Source organism: Hakea prostrata, chromosome 3 (assembly GCF_041222555.1).
Source record: "Hakea prostrata isolate BN-2017 chromosome 3, UWA_Hpros_2, whole genome shotgun sequence".
NCBI lineage: Eukaryota > Viridiplantae > Streptophyta > Magnoliopsida > Proteales > Proteaceae > Hakea > Hakea prostrata.
The window spans coordinates 25,627,683-25,645,901 of record NC_142602.1 but is presented as its reverse complement, the minus strand read 5'-3'; the positions used below and the strand labels follow the sequence as shown (position 1 = coordinate 25,645,901).

The 18,219-nt window shown below is 36.5% G+C and overlaps 1 protein-coding gene and 1 pseudogene across 1 annotated transcript in view; both read left to right on the top strand.

Annotated features, from left to right (window-relative positions):
• The window catches only part of NODGS (nodulin/glutamine synthase-like protein), a 47,456-nt gene extending 37,153 nt beyond the window's left edge, over positions 1-10,303 (top strand). The window contains exons 17-19 of the mRNA XM_089150059.1: positions 723-869; positions 1,849-1,932; positions 10,096-10,303. Of these exons, the coding sequence (XP_089006185.1) occupies positions 723-869; positions 1,849-1,907 (206 nt within the window). The 3' untranslated portion in view covers positions 1,908-1,932; positions 10,096-10,303. The remainder of the gene's footprint in view (positions 1-722; positions 870-1,848; positions 1,933-10,095) is intronic.
• A 5,064-nt stretch (positions 10,304-15,367) lies between these two features.
• LOC149021884 (expansin-A9 pseudogene) lies at positions 15,368-16,541 on the top strand (annotated as a pseudogene).
• The last annotated feature ends 1,678 nt before the right edge of the window (positions 16,542-18,219 follow it).

The window sequence follows — 18,219 nt, the reverse complement described above, 5'->3', positions numbered from 1 at the left end:
GCATGTGACTGATCAAAGTTTGAACTCCTATCTTGTGCAAACACTTCATGCTATGGGAGTCCATTAGGGTTAGGGTTTCGTGCGAGCAATCCTTGTGAAGACTTATCCGAAGACTTATCCTTAACACAGTTCAACAGGCATGGTTGGAAGGGTTCCAAGTGGGGATGACAGAACTTGCTCCCTTAAGCTATTGTTATCTAAAAAATGTTTTAATGTTTTTCTTTTGGAGTCAAAGATGCCAAATTAGGTTTAATGCTGGTTCGTGGTTTTCCTTTTTCTTGTAGTGCTTTTCTACCCACTGAAACCTAAATTCATGAGCTATGTTAACTAGTATTCTTTTGTTTTTTTTAATCATAAGAAAGTTAGCAACTATTTATCATATGAAGCTCTAGTAATAGTTATTTTTGCGAAATTTGTTTATTTTTTGACTTCACTTACCTTTGAATCTGTCATTTGAATTTTAGCTTGATTATAGAAACAAAAGATGCCTGTTTGCCTTAAAGAGTAAGTTATTCCAAATTGGTTTTCCTCTTCAAGTCAATACCACTGGATCGGCATGCCAATCGTTTAATTTGACGACAGACTTTTTATTTGGCATTATGACTTGTTGAATTATGATACTTAAATTAAAGGTCCTATCCAATCTTTATTACAGGTGTTGTTCATCATATCTATGAATATGATTCTTTGACCTGACATCTTAGTCTATCTAAATGATGCAGAAACAAACCCTTCCAGCCTTCATGGAGAAGTTGAAAGATTGCCGCAAGATCTTTCTGAATCTGTTAAAGCTCTTGAGAAAGATGAAATTCTGAAGGATCTGATCAATGAAAAGCTTCTGACAGCTGTGATTGGTGTTCGCAAGGCAAGTTCTATCTCCCAATCTTGATTTCCAATAGGCTTCCAAAATGTTGCATTCTTGATGTGTGAAAAATTTTAAACTCCTGTTTTTATATTGAATAACAATGTCACATATATCCAATCCACTGAAACCCTCCCCTTTGTCATGTATTCATCTGATGAAGATACATAAAAAAGATGTTATATGGGTTTTTTTCAAGCTGGACAATCTCATGCATAAATACTTGGTTAGACTTATTGACACCCCTGAAGCGCCTTGTAAAAGTTTTGAGTCATCAAACTTTCTTGGGAAGTTGGGTCTCATTAAATATTTTAGTAGTATAGAAGTGCTAGGTAGCTACTTTCCACTGCTTATGATTATTTTAAGTCAAATTTCCTGTGTTTTTCTTCTGAATATCTTTTAGGTTGCATGTTTTTTATGAGAAGAAAATAACTTTTAGATTGCATTCAGCTGTGGGAAATTTTAATCAAATGTGGTGGATCAAATTCTTAAGTGGTACTGTAAATGTTTCAAGAAAGATCTGATTTAAAGGATCATCAAATTCTCAATACTGAGTGGGAAGTATTCTGAAATCAGTACAAATTAATGCATATAACCTCTTAAGTACACCATGTGCCCAAGGATATCCTTCTCTCCTAAGAGTTAACAGCCTTCAAACTATTTTACATATGTGCTTCAAAAGGTGTGATTTCATTTCGAGATACTTTCATCCTCTGTTTATAGTTAATGTCAGATACTTGAAAGTTCTGTCCTTGCCATGTCTCACTATTATGGTCTTCATGTTTTGGAAAGCATGTCAGTCTTTCCATAACCAATTGAGTGTAGGTATCTCATAAGTTGTTCCTATTTGAAGGACAATGCAAAGTCAAATTTTATTTGAATTAAACTGAAGTACGACTTAGATTCATCAAGGCATTAAAATTGTTCGGTATGTTTAATCTAAAGTACATTAGTGCCAACAAATGAATGTTTTCTTCTGCAGGCAGAGATTAACTACTATTCCAAGAACAAGGATGCTTTCAAGCAACTTATACACCACTACTAGTTAGAGCTCGCAAGGCTTCAAACAGGTATCTTCTGCTTGAATTTTCATCTGGACTTTTAACTGATACCTCCTATATTTTCTATGGTTAAGCATACATTAGCTTACATGAAGGTTATATTAATACAAAAATAGCAGCAGCAGCAGAAACAAGAAGCCTTATCCCGACTAAAAGGGTTAATACATGGATTCTTACTTCCCAATCAGCTTTGTTTGAAGCCATACAAGGTACAAGGCCTAAGCCATGCATATCCTTTTTGACCACTTTTGAGATCATTTTAGGCCTGCCCCTGGCTCTTCTACTTTCTTTGGTTAGATTAAATCACTTCTCCATACAGGGGCGTTCAAAGGCCTCCATTGGACGTGGCCATTCCACCTCAATCAACTTTCTCGTAGCTTATTATTTATTGGAGTTACTCCCAAACCAACACTAATATGATCATTCTTGACCTTTCCTTCCAAGTTTTGCCCCTCATCCATTTTAATATTCTCATTTTGCTCCACTGAGTTTATCTATATGATGCTTCTTAACGGCCCAGTCCTCTACACTATACATCATAGCTGGCCATCCGGTAGTCTTATAGAATCTTCCTTTGAGCTTTAAAGAAATTTCAAATATATCGCTCATGCAAAATCCTGAATGCACCTTCTAGTTCATCCACCATATTTTAATTCTTTAGGAAATATTGTCCACTATATCAACTTCTCTATTTATGGTTGAGCCAAGTTACCTAAAATAATTGCTTTATGGAGTTTCTTCATCAAGTTTCACCACCTCACCATCCATCTTATCGCAACCGAACATATACACTAGATATTTTGTCTTCATTCTACTTTTTTTAAAACCTTTTGATTCTAAAGTTGCTCTTTATGTTTCTAACTTGGTATTAATCCCTACTTGTGTCTTATCTACCAAAACAATATCAACAAAAGACATACACTAAAGAACCTGATCTTGAATGCTTTTAGTTAAATCATCAATTATAAGTGCAATGGAATATGGGCATAAAACGGATCCTTGATGTAGCCAAACTGTATTTGAGGATTCATGATCTTGTACCCCTGCCATTCTTACGATTGTCACTGAACTATCATGCATATCTTTGGGATTTTGTTTGTTGCAGCGGCTGCAGCCTGCAGCCAACGGTCTAGATTTTTCCATGTACTCAAAAAGAAATCGTACAGTGTAAAATCAAAAGGCAGGGGTATATATGTAAATACTACTTTTTATTTTTACATTTAAGGATTTAGTATTTTACAAATTTTCAAAATGAAACCTTTGGCTCCACCCAATCCCAAACCCCTATTTTGCCTCGTTCCATGCGATGAACCGAAAAGCCAAACTTGACGGCACGACTGTAATCGCATTCATTGTGTGTGTGTGTGTGTGTGTTTTTTTTTTTTATGGCATTTTGGTTTTAGGCCTCTATTAGAACAGATGGTGAAACCGGGGCAGGAATACTAGCAAAAGGAAGAGAAAGAATCAATATAGGGGGATTTGGCAACGACCATGGGGAAAATGGGCTGCAAAGATTCGAGATTCCTAGAAAAGGTGTTGGGGTTTGGTTGGGTACTTTCAATGCATCCGAAGAGGCTGCAAGGGCTTATGATGAAGAGGTGAGGAAGATAAGGAGTAAGAAAGCCAAGGTTAATTTCCCCAATGAAGGCGAGAATGTTCATAAACTACCCAAAGTCAAAAGCCTAATCACAGAATTTTCTCGGCCCTTTCGGCGTAACTGTTACCAACAGATGTTAATCAAAGATAGTGTAAGAGAGAGAGATAGGGTTTTCAGACATATCGTAATCATTGAATCTGTGTTGTATCATCTCTTTCAATTGTCAAATCATGATATTAAAAAACAAAATTTTCCTACTATTATTCTTCTTCTAAGGTTGACATCAAGGGGGAATTGTCTTTCTTCTTCTCCTTCTTCTAATGTTGACCTTTTTATCATTTCTGTGTCTTTTCTCTTCTATCATTCTCGAATTCGTTATAGATCGGTTGGAACTCGGGAGATTCAACAAAATTGGAGGTTAGGTTTGCGTTAAACATCATCTAAGGAGATTGATTTGGGATTTGGATCTCAGAAGAAGACATTTACAAATCAGAGATAAGATCTAAGTCTGATTTGATTACATGATTTGCTCATCCATTTCTTCTTTTTTTGGATTTTAGATAGAAGAGGAGAGAGGTCCGGATCGATTACAGTCCTGCCGTCGAGTTTGGTTATTCAGTTCATGACACGGAATGAGGCGAAATAGGGGTTTGGGATCGGATGGAATCAGGGTTTTCATTTTGTGAATTTATAAAATATTAAATCCATAAACATAAAAATAAAGTAATATTTACATTTGTACCCCAGCCATTTGATTTTACACTGTCCGATTTCTTTCTACATACGTGGTGAAATCTAGACCGTTGGCTACAGGCTGCAGCCACTGTAGCAAATAAAAATCCATATCTTTGACTATGTCCACGTATCCATTTGCAACATTTTTCTTCTTAGTACTTGCTAAATTAACTCTCTTGGGACTTTATCATAAGCTTTTATAGGTCAATGTAAATCATATGAAGATCTTTCTTATGCTCTATATTACCTTTCCATAAGTTTCCTAATATATAAATAGTCTCCAAATCAGTTCTTTGTAATAATGATTTCTTCTCTCAACTCTCAAGTACGTTTGAATTGTTCTTTCTCATAATTTTATAGTATGACTCATCAGTTTTATGCCTTTATAGTTATTACAACTTTGAATACAACAACAATAAGCCTTTTCCTAACTAAATGGGGTTGGCTACATGAATCCTTGCCATCCAATCAACTTATTTCAGGCCATATTAGTTACAAGGCCTAAGTTATGTAAATCCTTTCTCACCGCTTTTCTTAAGGTTATCTTAAGTTTGCCCTTAGTTCTTACCGTTCCTTTAATTTGGATTGATCGTTTCTCCATACAGAGGCATTAAAAAGCCTCCATTTGTGCCACCTCAATCGACTTTCTTGTGGCTTATCATTTATCGGAGACACACCCAGACCAGCTCAAATTTGATCATTCGTTACCTTATTCTTCCTAGTTTTTCCACTCACCCATCTTACTATCATCATTTTTGCTACACTATGTTTATCTATATGATGCTTCTTAACAGCCCAACATTTTGCACCATATATTCGTTGTACTTAGTTGAATCCTTTTGATTTTTAAAGTTGCTCTCCATAATTCTTACTTGGTATTAAGCCCTATTTATGTTTCATTTACTGAAACAATATCATCAACAAAAAGAATCTACTAAAGAACTCCATCCTAAATGTCTTTGGCTTAATCATCCGTTACATGTGCAAATAAATATGGGCTTAAAGGCGATCCCTGATGTAGTCCAATTGTAATAAGGAATTCACCATGGTGTCCTCCAGCCATTCTTACACTTGTCATTGAACAATCATACACATCTTTAACTATGTCCACATATTCACTTGCAATATTTATTTTCTCTTTCAATGAAAAAAGAGTTTTTTTTTTTCCTTCTTTATTTTATTTAATTTAAAATTAAAAATTTGCTATTTACTTTAATTACATATTAATTACATACACATCTTTAACTATGTCCACATATATACTTGCAAGATTTATTTTCTCTACTACTTGGCTAAATTAATGCTCTAGGAACTCTATCATAAGCTTTTTCAAGGTCAATAAAGACCATATGAAGATTTTTCTTACAATCTCTATAGCTTTCCATAAGTCTCCTAATATGGTAAATAGTCTTCCATCGTAGATCTTCTAGGCATAACACCAATTTGGTTGTCCGTAGTAGTCATTTCCTGTCTCAAACGGGTTTCAATTATTCTCTCCCATAATTTCATAATATGACTCATTGGATTTATGCCTTTATAGTTACTACAACCTTCAATATCACCTTTGTTTTTGTATACTAGGACCATGATGCTTCCATTCATCTGGCATTTTCTTGTGCTCATAATCTTATTAAACAACTTGGTAAGATAAACTAGCCCATAGCTTTCTAAGCTCTTGCATAAATCTGTTGGGATTTGATCAAGACCTTATGCCTTGCGTACTTTAATCCTCCTTAGAGCTTCTTTTACTTTGGAGTTTGGAAATCGTAATTCTCTGTATACATGTTCGAAAATTGGTGCCATAATAAATGGTGTAATCATTTGAGTTACAAATACCTAAAGTATGTTCATTTATTAGGCTAGAGAAATGAATTTCTCCTCTCTTATTGATGTCCTCATTATGTACTAGTTGTTTACCATCATCACTTCAATACATCTAATATGGTCTAGATTTCTATTCTTCTAGTCTCTTATTTTAGCCATCTTTAAATAGGTTCATGCCCTTCCTTTTGTATGCAACTTATTTTAGCCATCATTACTGCATGCTTCTTTTCCTTTTCTTTTTGCACAATTTTCCTAGCTTCATTTCTAGCCAACTTATATCTTTGTAGATCCTTTAAATCCTTAGTCCTTCGACATGTCTTAAAGCTAGCTTTCTTATTTTTAATGGCTACTTAAACCTATAATCCCACCACCAAGTTTCACAAAAAGAATGGTGCTTTCCTTTTGATTTATCTATGATACCTTTAGCCAACTTCTTGATACACGTAGCCATCTCATTCCACATTGTATTATTATCCCCCTTAAATTCCCACTTGTTTGACTACTTCATTAGTGAAATATTTCAAGTAATCTCCTTTTAAGTTCCACCACTTTATTTTAGGATAGTTGACTTCACACTTTTTTATGAGTATGTGGAGCCATATTGTGCGATTAAGCTTTCCCCAGTATCACCTTGCAATTCTTGCGCAACAATCTATCTGACTTTCTAGTTAAGATGAAATCTATTTGGCTTTTATGACGTCCACTATAAAGGCAATCAAATGCTCCTCTCTCTTTGTGAAGCAAGGTAATTAACGCTTTGAATGTTCGCTTTATTTTTGTAAATTGTCTCGAGGATATTTCTCCTTCATTTATCTGGCACTTTTATTGTGCTCATAATCTTAAAATAACTTTGGTTAGCAAAGCTAGCCCATAGGTTCCTAAGTTCTTCTATACTCTATTTGGAATCCATCACGACCTTGTGCCTTGCTTAGTTTCATCCTCCTTTAGAGCTTATTTTACTTTGGGAACTGTAATTCTCTTTATATATGTTTGAAAATTAGTGCCATGGCAAATTGCGCGGTCTTTTGAGTCAATATCTGTAGTTTGTACGTTTAGTAGGCTATAGAAATAAACTTCCCATCTTTTCTTGATGTCCGTGCGACATACTAGTACTTCCTCATCTTCACTATTAATACATTTGACTTTGTCGAGATCTCTACTCTCCCTTGCCCTTTTTTTAGCTATCTTATAAGAGGCTTTTCCCCTTTGTGCTTAGCTTATTATATAGGTCCTCATATTTCTTCTCCCTTTCTTTTCCACAATCTTTTTAGCTTCATTTATAGCCAATTTGTAGTCCTCTACATTTTTAATCCTTTGTCATGTCTTAAAGCTGGCTTTCTTATTCTCAATGGTTATTTGAACCTCACCATCCCACCACTAAGTCTCTTTGTAGAAATGTTGTTTTCCTTTTGATTCACCGATGACATCTTTAGCCACCTTCCTAGTACACGTAGCCATATCATTCGAATTGTATTAGTGTCCGCCTCAAATTCCTACTTTCCTTGTTTAATTACTTTATTAGTCAAAGATTCAAGCAATCTTCTTTTAAGCTTCACCACCTTAGCCAAGGATGTTCAAACTCATAATTTTTATGAGTTGGCACAACCCCTAGTATCACATTGCATCCTTACATTAGAATCTATCTAACCTTCTTGTTAGGAAGAAATCTATTTGACTTCTAAGATGATCACTCTTAAAGGTAATTAAATGCTCCTCTTTCTTTTTGAAGTAGTTACCATAAAAAACAACAGCAGAAAGACCCCTTCTCCATTCCTCTCTCCAAAACCATATCTTCCATATACAATTAAATAGCCTCATTGACCTTTTCCCAATATGTCGATTTAGATGACACCCTATGATAATCTTTTCTCTTTGACAAATTCCTTGCACTGATCCATCCATCTGTTCCCAAAATTGTAACTTAAGCTCAGGTTGTGCGCAAAAAAAGAGGATAGAAGGGTTGCAAGCTGGGGAAGATGAAGAGTCATGAGCCACAGATATGTTCCATCCTAAGTTAATTTCTTTTACCGATTCCATCACAGGACTGTGATGAAGGGACTAGCATTATTCTTCTGTAAATAAATCACAGCTTACGCTTTTTATTTCCTTTAACAAAGGAAAGATTAGGGTGAACGAAGAAAGAGGCAGAAGAAGAGAAGTAATGAGTGGTAGAGGGATGTTCCTTTTCAAAGCGAGATTTTCAGTCCCCAGTTGTCTCAATGATGTTTAGCCGCTTGATACTCCTTGTTTGTCTGAGGGGCCAACAACAATAAGCATGCATGCTGTAGTTTTCCGTGTAGGCAAGTCTTCACTTTTTGGATGGTCTTCTGTCCCGGGAGGGGGTTGGTCTTCTGCCCCAATGAGGTAACCTCCTGTTCGGTTCCCCTCAGGTTTTTGTTGTTCACAGGAACCCCATGGCAGCAAGAAAAAGCGATCTTGAGTTTAAGGTGCTTTGATTGAAGATCGATGGTGATATATGAAGTTGAAAATTAGAGAAAGAAAATGAAGCACTAAGTAAAAGATAACTTTGACTGCTAAGTGATCCACTGCCCACCTTAGATGGCAATCACTTAATGCACCTCCCCTTTGGTCTATCCTATTCTGATTCTCTATGAAATATCCCCATCCATATTACCTTCTTATTTAATTATCGGACCCAGATATCTATAATAATCATCTAGTGGACCTTATCGATTTTCACCAACTCTTTATCTATCATGATGTAACTAAAGCTGCAAACCATATACTCCAACCTGGTTCTGCTTATCTGACTTAAAATCTTGGGATTCTTGGCTTAATCTCCCTTACCCAACTTGATGTTAATTCCTACTCTGTTCTCATCTACGAAAACAATATCATCCACGAAAAACATACAACAAAGAACCCCATCTTGAAACAATTCACTGTAACCGCACCCCAAAAAAATAAAAATAGTAATAATAAGTAAATAACAGAAGCTTAAAGTTCATCCTTCTTATAACTCAATTGTAATTGGGAATTCACCTCATTGAACCACATCCCAAACACCCCACCTCTCCCCACCTTAAAAAAGAAAAGCCAGTTCTTAGTCACCACACATGTTATCATATCTTTAGGTGCATAAACACTTATATAGTACTTGCTGGAGTAACTCTCTTGGGACTGTCATAATATTTTCTAGGTCATTGAAGACCATGTGGTGATCCTTCTTGCATTCTCTAGATCTTTCTATGAGTCTCCTGAGTAATAACTTTATGTTGTTGATCTTCCTAGCATAAAAACAACTTGGTTTTCCAAAATAGTAGTTGTTTTTCTATAGTCAGTTTCAATAATTCTGCTCTGTGGTTCATGGTATGATTCATTAATTTTATGCCTCTGATTATTGTAGCTTTAAATATCACCTCTCCTTTTGAAGTAATTGCCACTACTTTGACATAATAAATTATATCATGCATGAAGAATGTCAGCGCAAGCATCTCAGAGCCCACTTAGCTTGTGCTGTTCTAGTGTACCCGATCCCTCAATGGAGTCCATTACCAGAGAAAACAGCTAAATTGCTTTTCTTCTACACTGAGTTGCTGTTAATTTTAATACACAATTTGGTCACCATTGCATTGTTCAAGTTTAAGGATTTTTCATTGCGCTGAACACAAGCAGAGAGAACATTGATGCGTAAAATATGGTTAGCATATTCTGATTGACATCAAGTGAAACCCAAACAAGATCATGTTGGGTCTAGGAGCTTTCAATTTACCACACATTGATAGCGTCCATTGACCTTACAACCTCACCATATGCCTTTCTCCAATCCACTAGAATGTAGGCCTCGTATTAAGTTCTTGTTGGCTTAGGAAGAAAGTTTCTCATTTAGTAGCAAAAAAGGTTGGGGATTACTATCAAGCTAAAAATAGTGATTGGGTTCTCTATTCTTGCAAAGCTTCCAATATCCCTAACAAGCTGGCTGTTCTCTGTAACTTGTTTTCAGAGTTGAATCTTTATGCCAGTTCAGACTTATGTTGTGCTTTATTTTCATGCAGGTACTCTTTGGTTACAAGTGAAATAAAGTGAAAATAAAGCCAAAATCCAGTTGTAATTTTTTTTTGAAATCACGAGTGTAATTAACTTTGAACCATTTTCAATCTTTCAGATTGATGTCTGCTCCTTTTGTGATACTCTGTATTAGACTCTAAGCCTGGTGGAGAAATAGAGTAAAATTTAGTTTCCATATTTTCCAATTTCAGGAAGGTGGATTACAGAACTGTGGTCGGCCGTGAAGTGAAAATTCTCTTCCACCATGGATTTAAGGACCAGGATCGTGTCCACTATATTGTCCGAATCAACTCGGATTGCATGGGGCCTACCTGAGTTTTAAGCCAATATAGGATGCTTGCAGTATCACCCTCTTTTGCCCTCTAGCTTCGCTGATTCTGGCCAAGACTTGTCCAAGTTGACTTAATATCGGATCGGCATTAGCTGTGCCAATCTGAACCCCAAGAGGGTAAGAAAGTTAAGAAACAAGAGCCCTGAGTAGAGGGTCTTGATGTTTGGTTGGATAAGCCAGGAAAATTTAAATCCCATTATCGTTATTTGTAGTTAGGGCCTCTTTGGTTACATGAATCTAGGGATTTGAAATGAAGTAGGATTTCAAATTTTTGGATTCATGGTTCAAAAAATTAATTGTTTGATTAGCCTCAAATCTATTGAAGTTTATAGAGTTTTTTTCAGGTTATTCCGTGTAAATTCGCAAATTTCATCCATTTTATACTTAAGGTGGAATCTATAGATTTCACCATTTTACTACGAATGGCTTAATTCGTGTTTTTAGGCAAATAGTGAAATCTTTGGATTTCGTGAATTTTGGGATGATTTACAATCAAATAGGTATAAATCTCCGATTCAATCCCGGATTCAAATAACCAAAAATCCCCTACACAATGGCAATGTAATGTCCAAAATAGTTAATGGTAGTCATGGCCTCATATTAGTTTTATTGTGGTTCTTACCATTTGGGTTAATTAATTACATGTGTGGTTAGAGTTACAAGTTGTCGAAGCTCTAAAGCAATTGAAGCTTATTGATGGCTGTGGTTCATCAGATTTCTATTCATCCTGAAAATAATTGACGTTTTTGGAATGTGCAAATGTATGGCTTTTTTAAAGTCCTTCCAGATTCCAGCAACCTTCCCTGCCAACATGCTCGTTGTTAGATTCGATACACAAGTGGAATTTTATCACATCCATTTCTAAAAAAAAAAAAAAAAAAAAAACCATCTATTTATTTTTAGATGAATAAAACATGCCCATATTCAAAGATTCAGTTTAAATTAAAATAAGTTTTTTTTCTATCCTTCAAGTTTTACCTCAACCTTTGGATGTGATTGATAGACATGTATTCTTCATCCAGAAAGAAATTGATGGTTTGTCAGAAATGGACCTGATAAATTTAGAAATCTATCCAGTCCATTTCCTTGTCATAAATGGACCATCCATTTCTTTGTAGATGAATGACATGTGTCTCAACACCACATCAAATGGTTGAAATCTATTTAGAAGTACATCAAAGAGTTGTGATTAAATTTTTAAAAAAATGATGTGACTTGTAAATGGACCTCAACCTTTTGATGTGATATTGAGACACATGTCACACATCAATGATCCATTTTCTTGTCAGAAATGGACTGGATATTAGTCCATAAATTTCCGAGCTTATAGAGGTACAATCCTAATCTGAATGGATCCATATCAATTTATGGGATGATTCACCTCTAACTTAAGAAGATAGAGAGAGAGAGAGAGAGAAAGAATTTACATTCTCACACTTTTCAGTACTATAAAATTGGTATTGTTTGCTACACCCAAAATAATAATAATAATAATAATAAATAAATGTTGATATTGTGTGAATAGAAAGGCTTGGATGGATTAGTAAATTGGGCATCGACTAAGAAGATGATCTTCATCAGATGGCGTCAGTTAATAATTCTTTGAAACATAGCATTGCTAAACTTTGTCAATCTATTGCTTCATGCGAGGCTTCTATTCTTCCCATAGAAATGCCAAAATAAAAGGTTTGGATAGAGATGGATGTGACACGGGGGGTAGAAGAAGCACGACAGAGTGCCGGTTGCAAGGGAGGGAAGGATATCATGTAACTAGGGTTTAACCTTGGGCTGAAGTGTAAACCCTTTATCACCATTACTTTTTGTGATATGTTCCCAAGACTTGACTCGGATGATCACACTAGGGGAAAGAATGGGTGATATTAAAGGAATTAGCATCAAAGGAAGAACGGATCTACTCACACATTTGATGTTTGCAGGTGACTGTGTACTCTTTTCAGAAGGAAATTTGAAGAGTGTACATGCTTTGAAAAATGGTGTACATGCTTATTGCAAAGCTTCAGGCCAAACGATAAACTACAAAAAATCAAGCGTATGCTTTAGCACCAATACTTTGCAAAGAGTGAAGAGGTGGTTCTTAAAGATTTTGAAAGTATCTTATGGAGAAGGGCCAACTAAATATCTAGGTCTTCCAACGGATTTTGAGATATCTAAAGTGACATTATTGCACTCATTAAGTGACAAAGCGGAGAGTCGCTTCCAAGGGTAGAGACACAAACTCTTAAATCAAATTTGCCGGGAAGCACTATTAAAAGTTGTGGCTATACCATCTTCTATCTATGTCACTTCTCACTTTAAGACCTCAAATTCCATTCACAACAAGGTGAAAGCTTGGGCTGCAAGGTTCTTTTGGGGAGGGACAAAGGAAAAGGCAAAAGTTCATTGGATGTCTTGGAAAAAATTGTGCAAGTAAAAGGCCAAAGGGGGAGTGGGTTTTAAAGACCCTCTAATGCATAACAAAGCTTTACTAAGTAGTTTGGAGACTTCTCTCACAACCCGATGCATGTTGCTCAATTCCTTAAAAAGATCTATTTCCCCAATACATCTTTCTTGGAGGCGAGATTAGGCAATAGTTCATCATGGGCATGGAGAAGTATCATTGAAAGTAGGGAAGTTCTCAAGAAAGAGTTGATTTGAAAAATAGGTATGGAAGACCATATTGATGTATGGAAAGACCCTTGGATTCCTACTCTTAAGGACTTCAAAGTCTATACTACAAAGCATGATGATTGTGGGGTTTTAACAATGGCAGACTTGATAGACCAACAAACAAGAACATGTAATAGCACAAAAATCATTAGATGGTTCTCTCCAATGGAAGCTAGTGCAATCTTAAGTATCAAGTTCTCCTTATTCCCTAGTGAAGCTGCATTAGTTTGGGGTTGTAGCAAAGGTGGAAAGTTCTCAATGAAGAGTGCATATAGAGTGCTAGTTCAACATAAAAAAGCAGAGGAAATGAAGATACCCTCTACATCTAAAATTCATAGTTGGGATGAGTTGAGGGAGGAACATTGGCAAGAGATTTGGAAGTGTAAAACATGGCCAAAAATCAGAAATTTCCTTTGGAGAGCTTGTAATGAATGTCTAGCAACTACCACCAACTTAATTTCTAAGAAGATTGGGGTAGATGCATTATGTGGAGAATGCGGTTTGAAAGAGGAAACAACCTCCCATGTACTATTACATTGTCCATTTGCGAAGAATCTATGGTTCGGTTCTCCCCTTTCTTGGAGAATCTCGGATGATAAATGTAAATCTCTACAAGATTAATAGATCAGTATATGAAAGGAATTCAGCAAATTGGGCAAGAAAGATACAGAAATTATGACAAGTCTTAATTCCTTTGTAGCGTGGTGATTATGTAAAGCTAGAAATAATCGCATCATGGGAGAAAGGACTTGGAAACCCCTAGAAGTAATTGAGAAGGATGTCTATACCATGGAAGAGTTTTGGGATAATCAGAAAATGGCCAAACCAACTAGAGATAGAGGGGTTGTATGTGAAAAAAGTGATCGGCTGCCTTAGGTACCTCCTCTAAATGGTTTTGTGAAAGTAAATATTGATACATCATGGGTTGAGAGAACATCTCAAAGAAAGGTGGTGCTGACATTATCATTAGAGATGCCGAAGGTAAACCCTTGGGTGCTTCATCGTTACCTAGGCATTATAAATTATGTTAAAGAATGAGAAATTATTGCTTTTAGAGCAGGACTATGGAGGCGCTTGCATGTAGATATGAGTCAATTCTAATGGAATCGGACTATAAGCAAATAATCATGTATCTTGAAGGTGAGATTCAACCCCGATGATAGTGGAGCCATTGCTCCAAGATATTCATTATTTAATGGATAACTTCATGCATTGTATCACTGCCTTTATCCCTAGGAGTTCTAATGTTATTGCAAATCTTTTAGCTAGGAAGACCCTTTTGGTTTCGGGCCCGAAAGAATGGCCGATTTCCACTGAGTGCTTGGTGGAATTATGTTCACCCCCATCCCCCGTCTTCTTTGAATAAGATTGTTGTTTACCCAAAAAAAAAAAAAAAAAAAGGGAGCGTAAACCCAAGTAGGAGGTTCCACATCACAAAGAAAAAAGGTGACGATAGGATAGGTTACTGGTGTCAATTCTGGGATGAAATCATTGAAATCGAACCAAACCAAAGGCTTAAGACTCAAATCAAACAATTTTGAGGCTGATTGGACAAGGTACAAGTTGGAGATTGAAGAATCTAATCATTTCAAACTGGTTTGGTCCAATTCGTTAGTCACCCTAGTCACCGTTCCTTTGTAAGGTGCAATGCACAAAATAAATATGTAGGACCTATATATAAATGGGGTAGGAAACAAGAAAGAATTTTGTAGAAAAGTTTAAAATGTAGGTTGTCATTCACACTTTATTCACGAAATCCCACATATTTAAAGGATGAAAAAATTGACATGCCACGTTAACAGCTTGTCTACTAACTTTTCCATCCTAGTGAACCAAACAAGCCACATTAGGAAATTTTATGAAAAAATTTACTTTTTCAAACTTTTTTCCACCCTACTTCAGATTCAATAAACAAACATACGCGAGACCCGTAACTACTGGCCTGGGCATTGCAAACCATAATAAGTAACTAAAGTATCCTTAACAAAGACATCGGCTTGGAGGGGAATTCGGTTAGGCATTGAGAGGAATGCCTTAGAAAAGCCATTGGCCGTTTCAAAAGACTGGTTTAATATATTCAATGGTAGCCTTTGTTTCTACAGGCCAAACTAACTGAACCTCAAAACCTTATATAATATCAATTTGAACACCAACTAGTACCCAAAAAAAAAGATTGAACACCAACAAGAGAAGCAAGCAAAATCCTGGTTACGCCAACAGGAAATTCGAAGTCATTCAGTTCCAACCTCATCGCCAGCAAAATGGGATGGCGTTGGTGTACCTTCTTGTCATTCCTGTTGGTCCTGCTCGCGCTTGTAGTGCATGAAACCCAAGCCTACGGCCACCACCAAAATCGCCATGGATCGAAACGCCACCTCGTAGGGCATCACCCTGGTCACCATTATCAACCTTGGAAGCATGCCAGGCACTTTCAGGATAGGAATCATCATGCTCGTGGTGGACATCTCCCTCTCCCTCATAAGAACCGCAAATCCAATTATAAGCCTGGACCCTGGATAGGGGCTCATGCTACCTTCTACGGAGGCAGTGATGGCCAAGGAACAATGGGTAGGTTCTATATATGTGCTCATTATAAATTGATAGCTAGACTGTGTTAGGCATGAATGAATGTATTCTTGGGATATATATATATATTTATATAACTAATCCAAATGTAATGGATTTGTGAAACATATAGGTGGTGCTTGCGGTTATGGAGATTTGAACTCCCAAGGATATGGGTATCTAACAGCAGCACTGAGTGAAGCTATGTTCAACAAGGGTTCGACTTGTGGGGCTTGTTATGAGCTCAAATGTGTGAATGATCCTCAGTGGTGCAAGCCAGGGCGACGCTCTATCTTGGTCACTGCCACCAACCTTTGCCCACCAAACTACCAACAAGCATCTGACAATGGTGGCTGGTGCAACCCACCTCAACAGCATTTTGATCTTGCCCAGGCCGCTTTCCTTCAGATTGCCGAATACAAGGCTGGCATCATTCCTGTTCAGTATCGCAGGTAATTAGTTATTCAATTCATGACCAAGATGTATAGCTAGCTAGCTAGCTAGCTAGTATTGTTTTTCCCTTAAAAATGATTCGATCTACATATATGCATTTGTATTAGGGTGCCTTGTCACAAGCACGGAGGAATCAGGTTCACCATGGGGGGGAACCCATACTTCACATTGATTCTGGTATGGAATGTGGGAGGTGCAGGAGACATCAAGAGTGTGCAAGTGAAGGGTGACAAAAAAGTGCCATGGACAGGAATGACGCGCAACTGGGGTCAAAACTGGCAAACCGGTGTCGTGTTGGTGGGCGAGTCACTTACCTTCAGAGTCGAGGCTAGCGATGGAAGGAAATCAACCTCTTGGCATATTACCCCACGTAATTGGCAGTTCGGCCAAACCTACGAGGGCAAGAACTTCAAGTAATCATCATTGGTATCTTGGACGTCGTTGTACAAGGACGTGATTTAAATTCATGCATGTCATATGTTTCTCTCGCTCCTATTTGATTTCTTAATTGTTTGATTTTTTATTTTATATATTTATTATTATTTTTATTATTTTTTTTTTGTAATGGCAATAGCATGTAAGTTAAAAATCCGTTTGAGAGAGAATATTCTTTCACACACCGATTAGTGAGTGAGAGATGTATATTAATATTATATGAATTACAATTTAAATATTTGAGTTTGAACTACAACTTGTTTACTGTAACTATAATTCAAAATTTTTCTTGATTGGTTGGATATGAGATCAATCGAGGATAAAGCTAGTTAACGGTGGATTTGAATTTGAATTTAGAGACTTATCATTTACAATGTATTTATATGAAAATACACTAAATTGAAATTTTCATTGCTGTTGAATTATTATTAATTTAAGTGAAAAATATAAATCCTAATAAATATATATAAATCCTATATATAAATATATATATAAACAAAAAGTACCTGAAATTAATGAGAAAGAAATTGGGCCATGTTTCTCCAGAAAACTACCTTCTTTCATGCTAGCAGTCTTCCACTTCTAGTCCAATGCTCTATCCTTGTTCTAGGCTCCGCTCGCTTGTCTACTTTTCTCCGATGAGGAGTAGGGGTCCGAGAAGGCCACGCTTACGGGGGTGTGGGGGTAGCGTCCTCATAGTCTGTAGAGAGTCCATGTTTCTATGGGACTTGGAGTTTTTTACAGTTTGGGCTTGCGCCCGTGAATCGCTGTGACTTAGGGTTTCTAAGCACTTATATATATTCTTTTATAATCGAACATTGAATATAGTGAAAAGCCTAATGTTGGACGTAGCCTCACATTGAGGTGAACCAGGGTGAAATTCATGTCTCTTTCTTTCTTGTTTTCTATTCGATTGTGTGTGATTGATCGCTCTAATCCTAACACCAACCCAAAAATAAATAATTGAAAACCGACGGAAAAAAAAAACAAATGAAATGCATTGTTGGCTTTATTCACTTGCTAATTATACAGATGTAAGGGAGGCAGGTAAAGATTGATCTAGAAGAGAGAGGAAAAAGATGAACAACTTTAAAGTTGCTTTCTGGATCTAATTGGAAAGCCTAAGAGCATTAGATATTTGTGCATTCATCTGTCTAGATGCACAAAGAGCTAGACTTTCATATATTTTAGAGTTTGTTTCGGTTATACCTGTTTGGTTGTAAATCATGAATCAAAGGATTCCACTTTTTTGCCTAAAAACATGAATTAAACCATTTTTGGATATTGGGTGCAATCCATAACTATAAAATTGATGAAATTTGCGGATTCACATGGAGTAACCCAACGTAACTCTATGAACTTTGATAGATTTGAGGCTAACCAAACAGTTAATTTTTTGAACCATGAATCCACATACTTGAAATCTATAGATTTGAAATCTCATTTCATTTAAAATCTCTAGATTCATGTATCCAAACATACCCTTAAAGCATGTAGTAGATCTAACTGTCATGTTTTGAATGCACAGAGACGATGCTTTAGAATTGGTGTGTGCTCGAGAGACAAGCCAAGAGAATTTGTAATATGAGCCGTAATAGAAGCTTTAGCCTCTGCTGCTACGCCTATTGCAGTGACTCCAGTATTGAAGATCGAAGTCGCA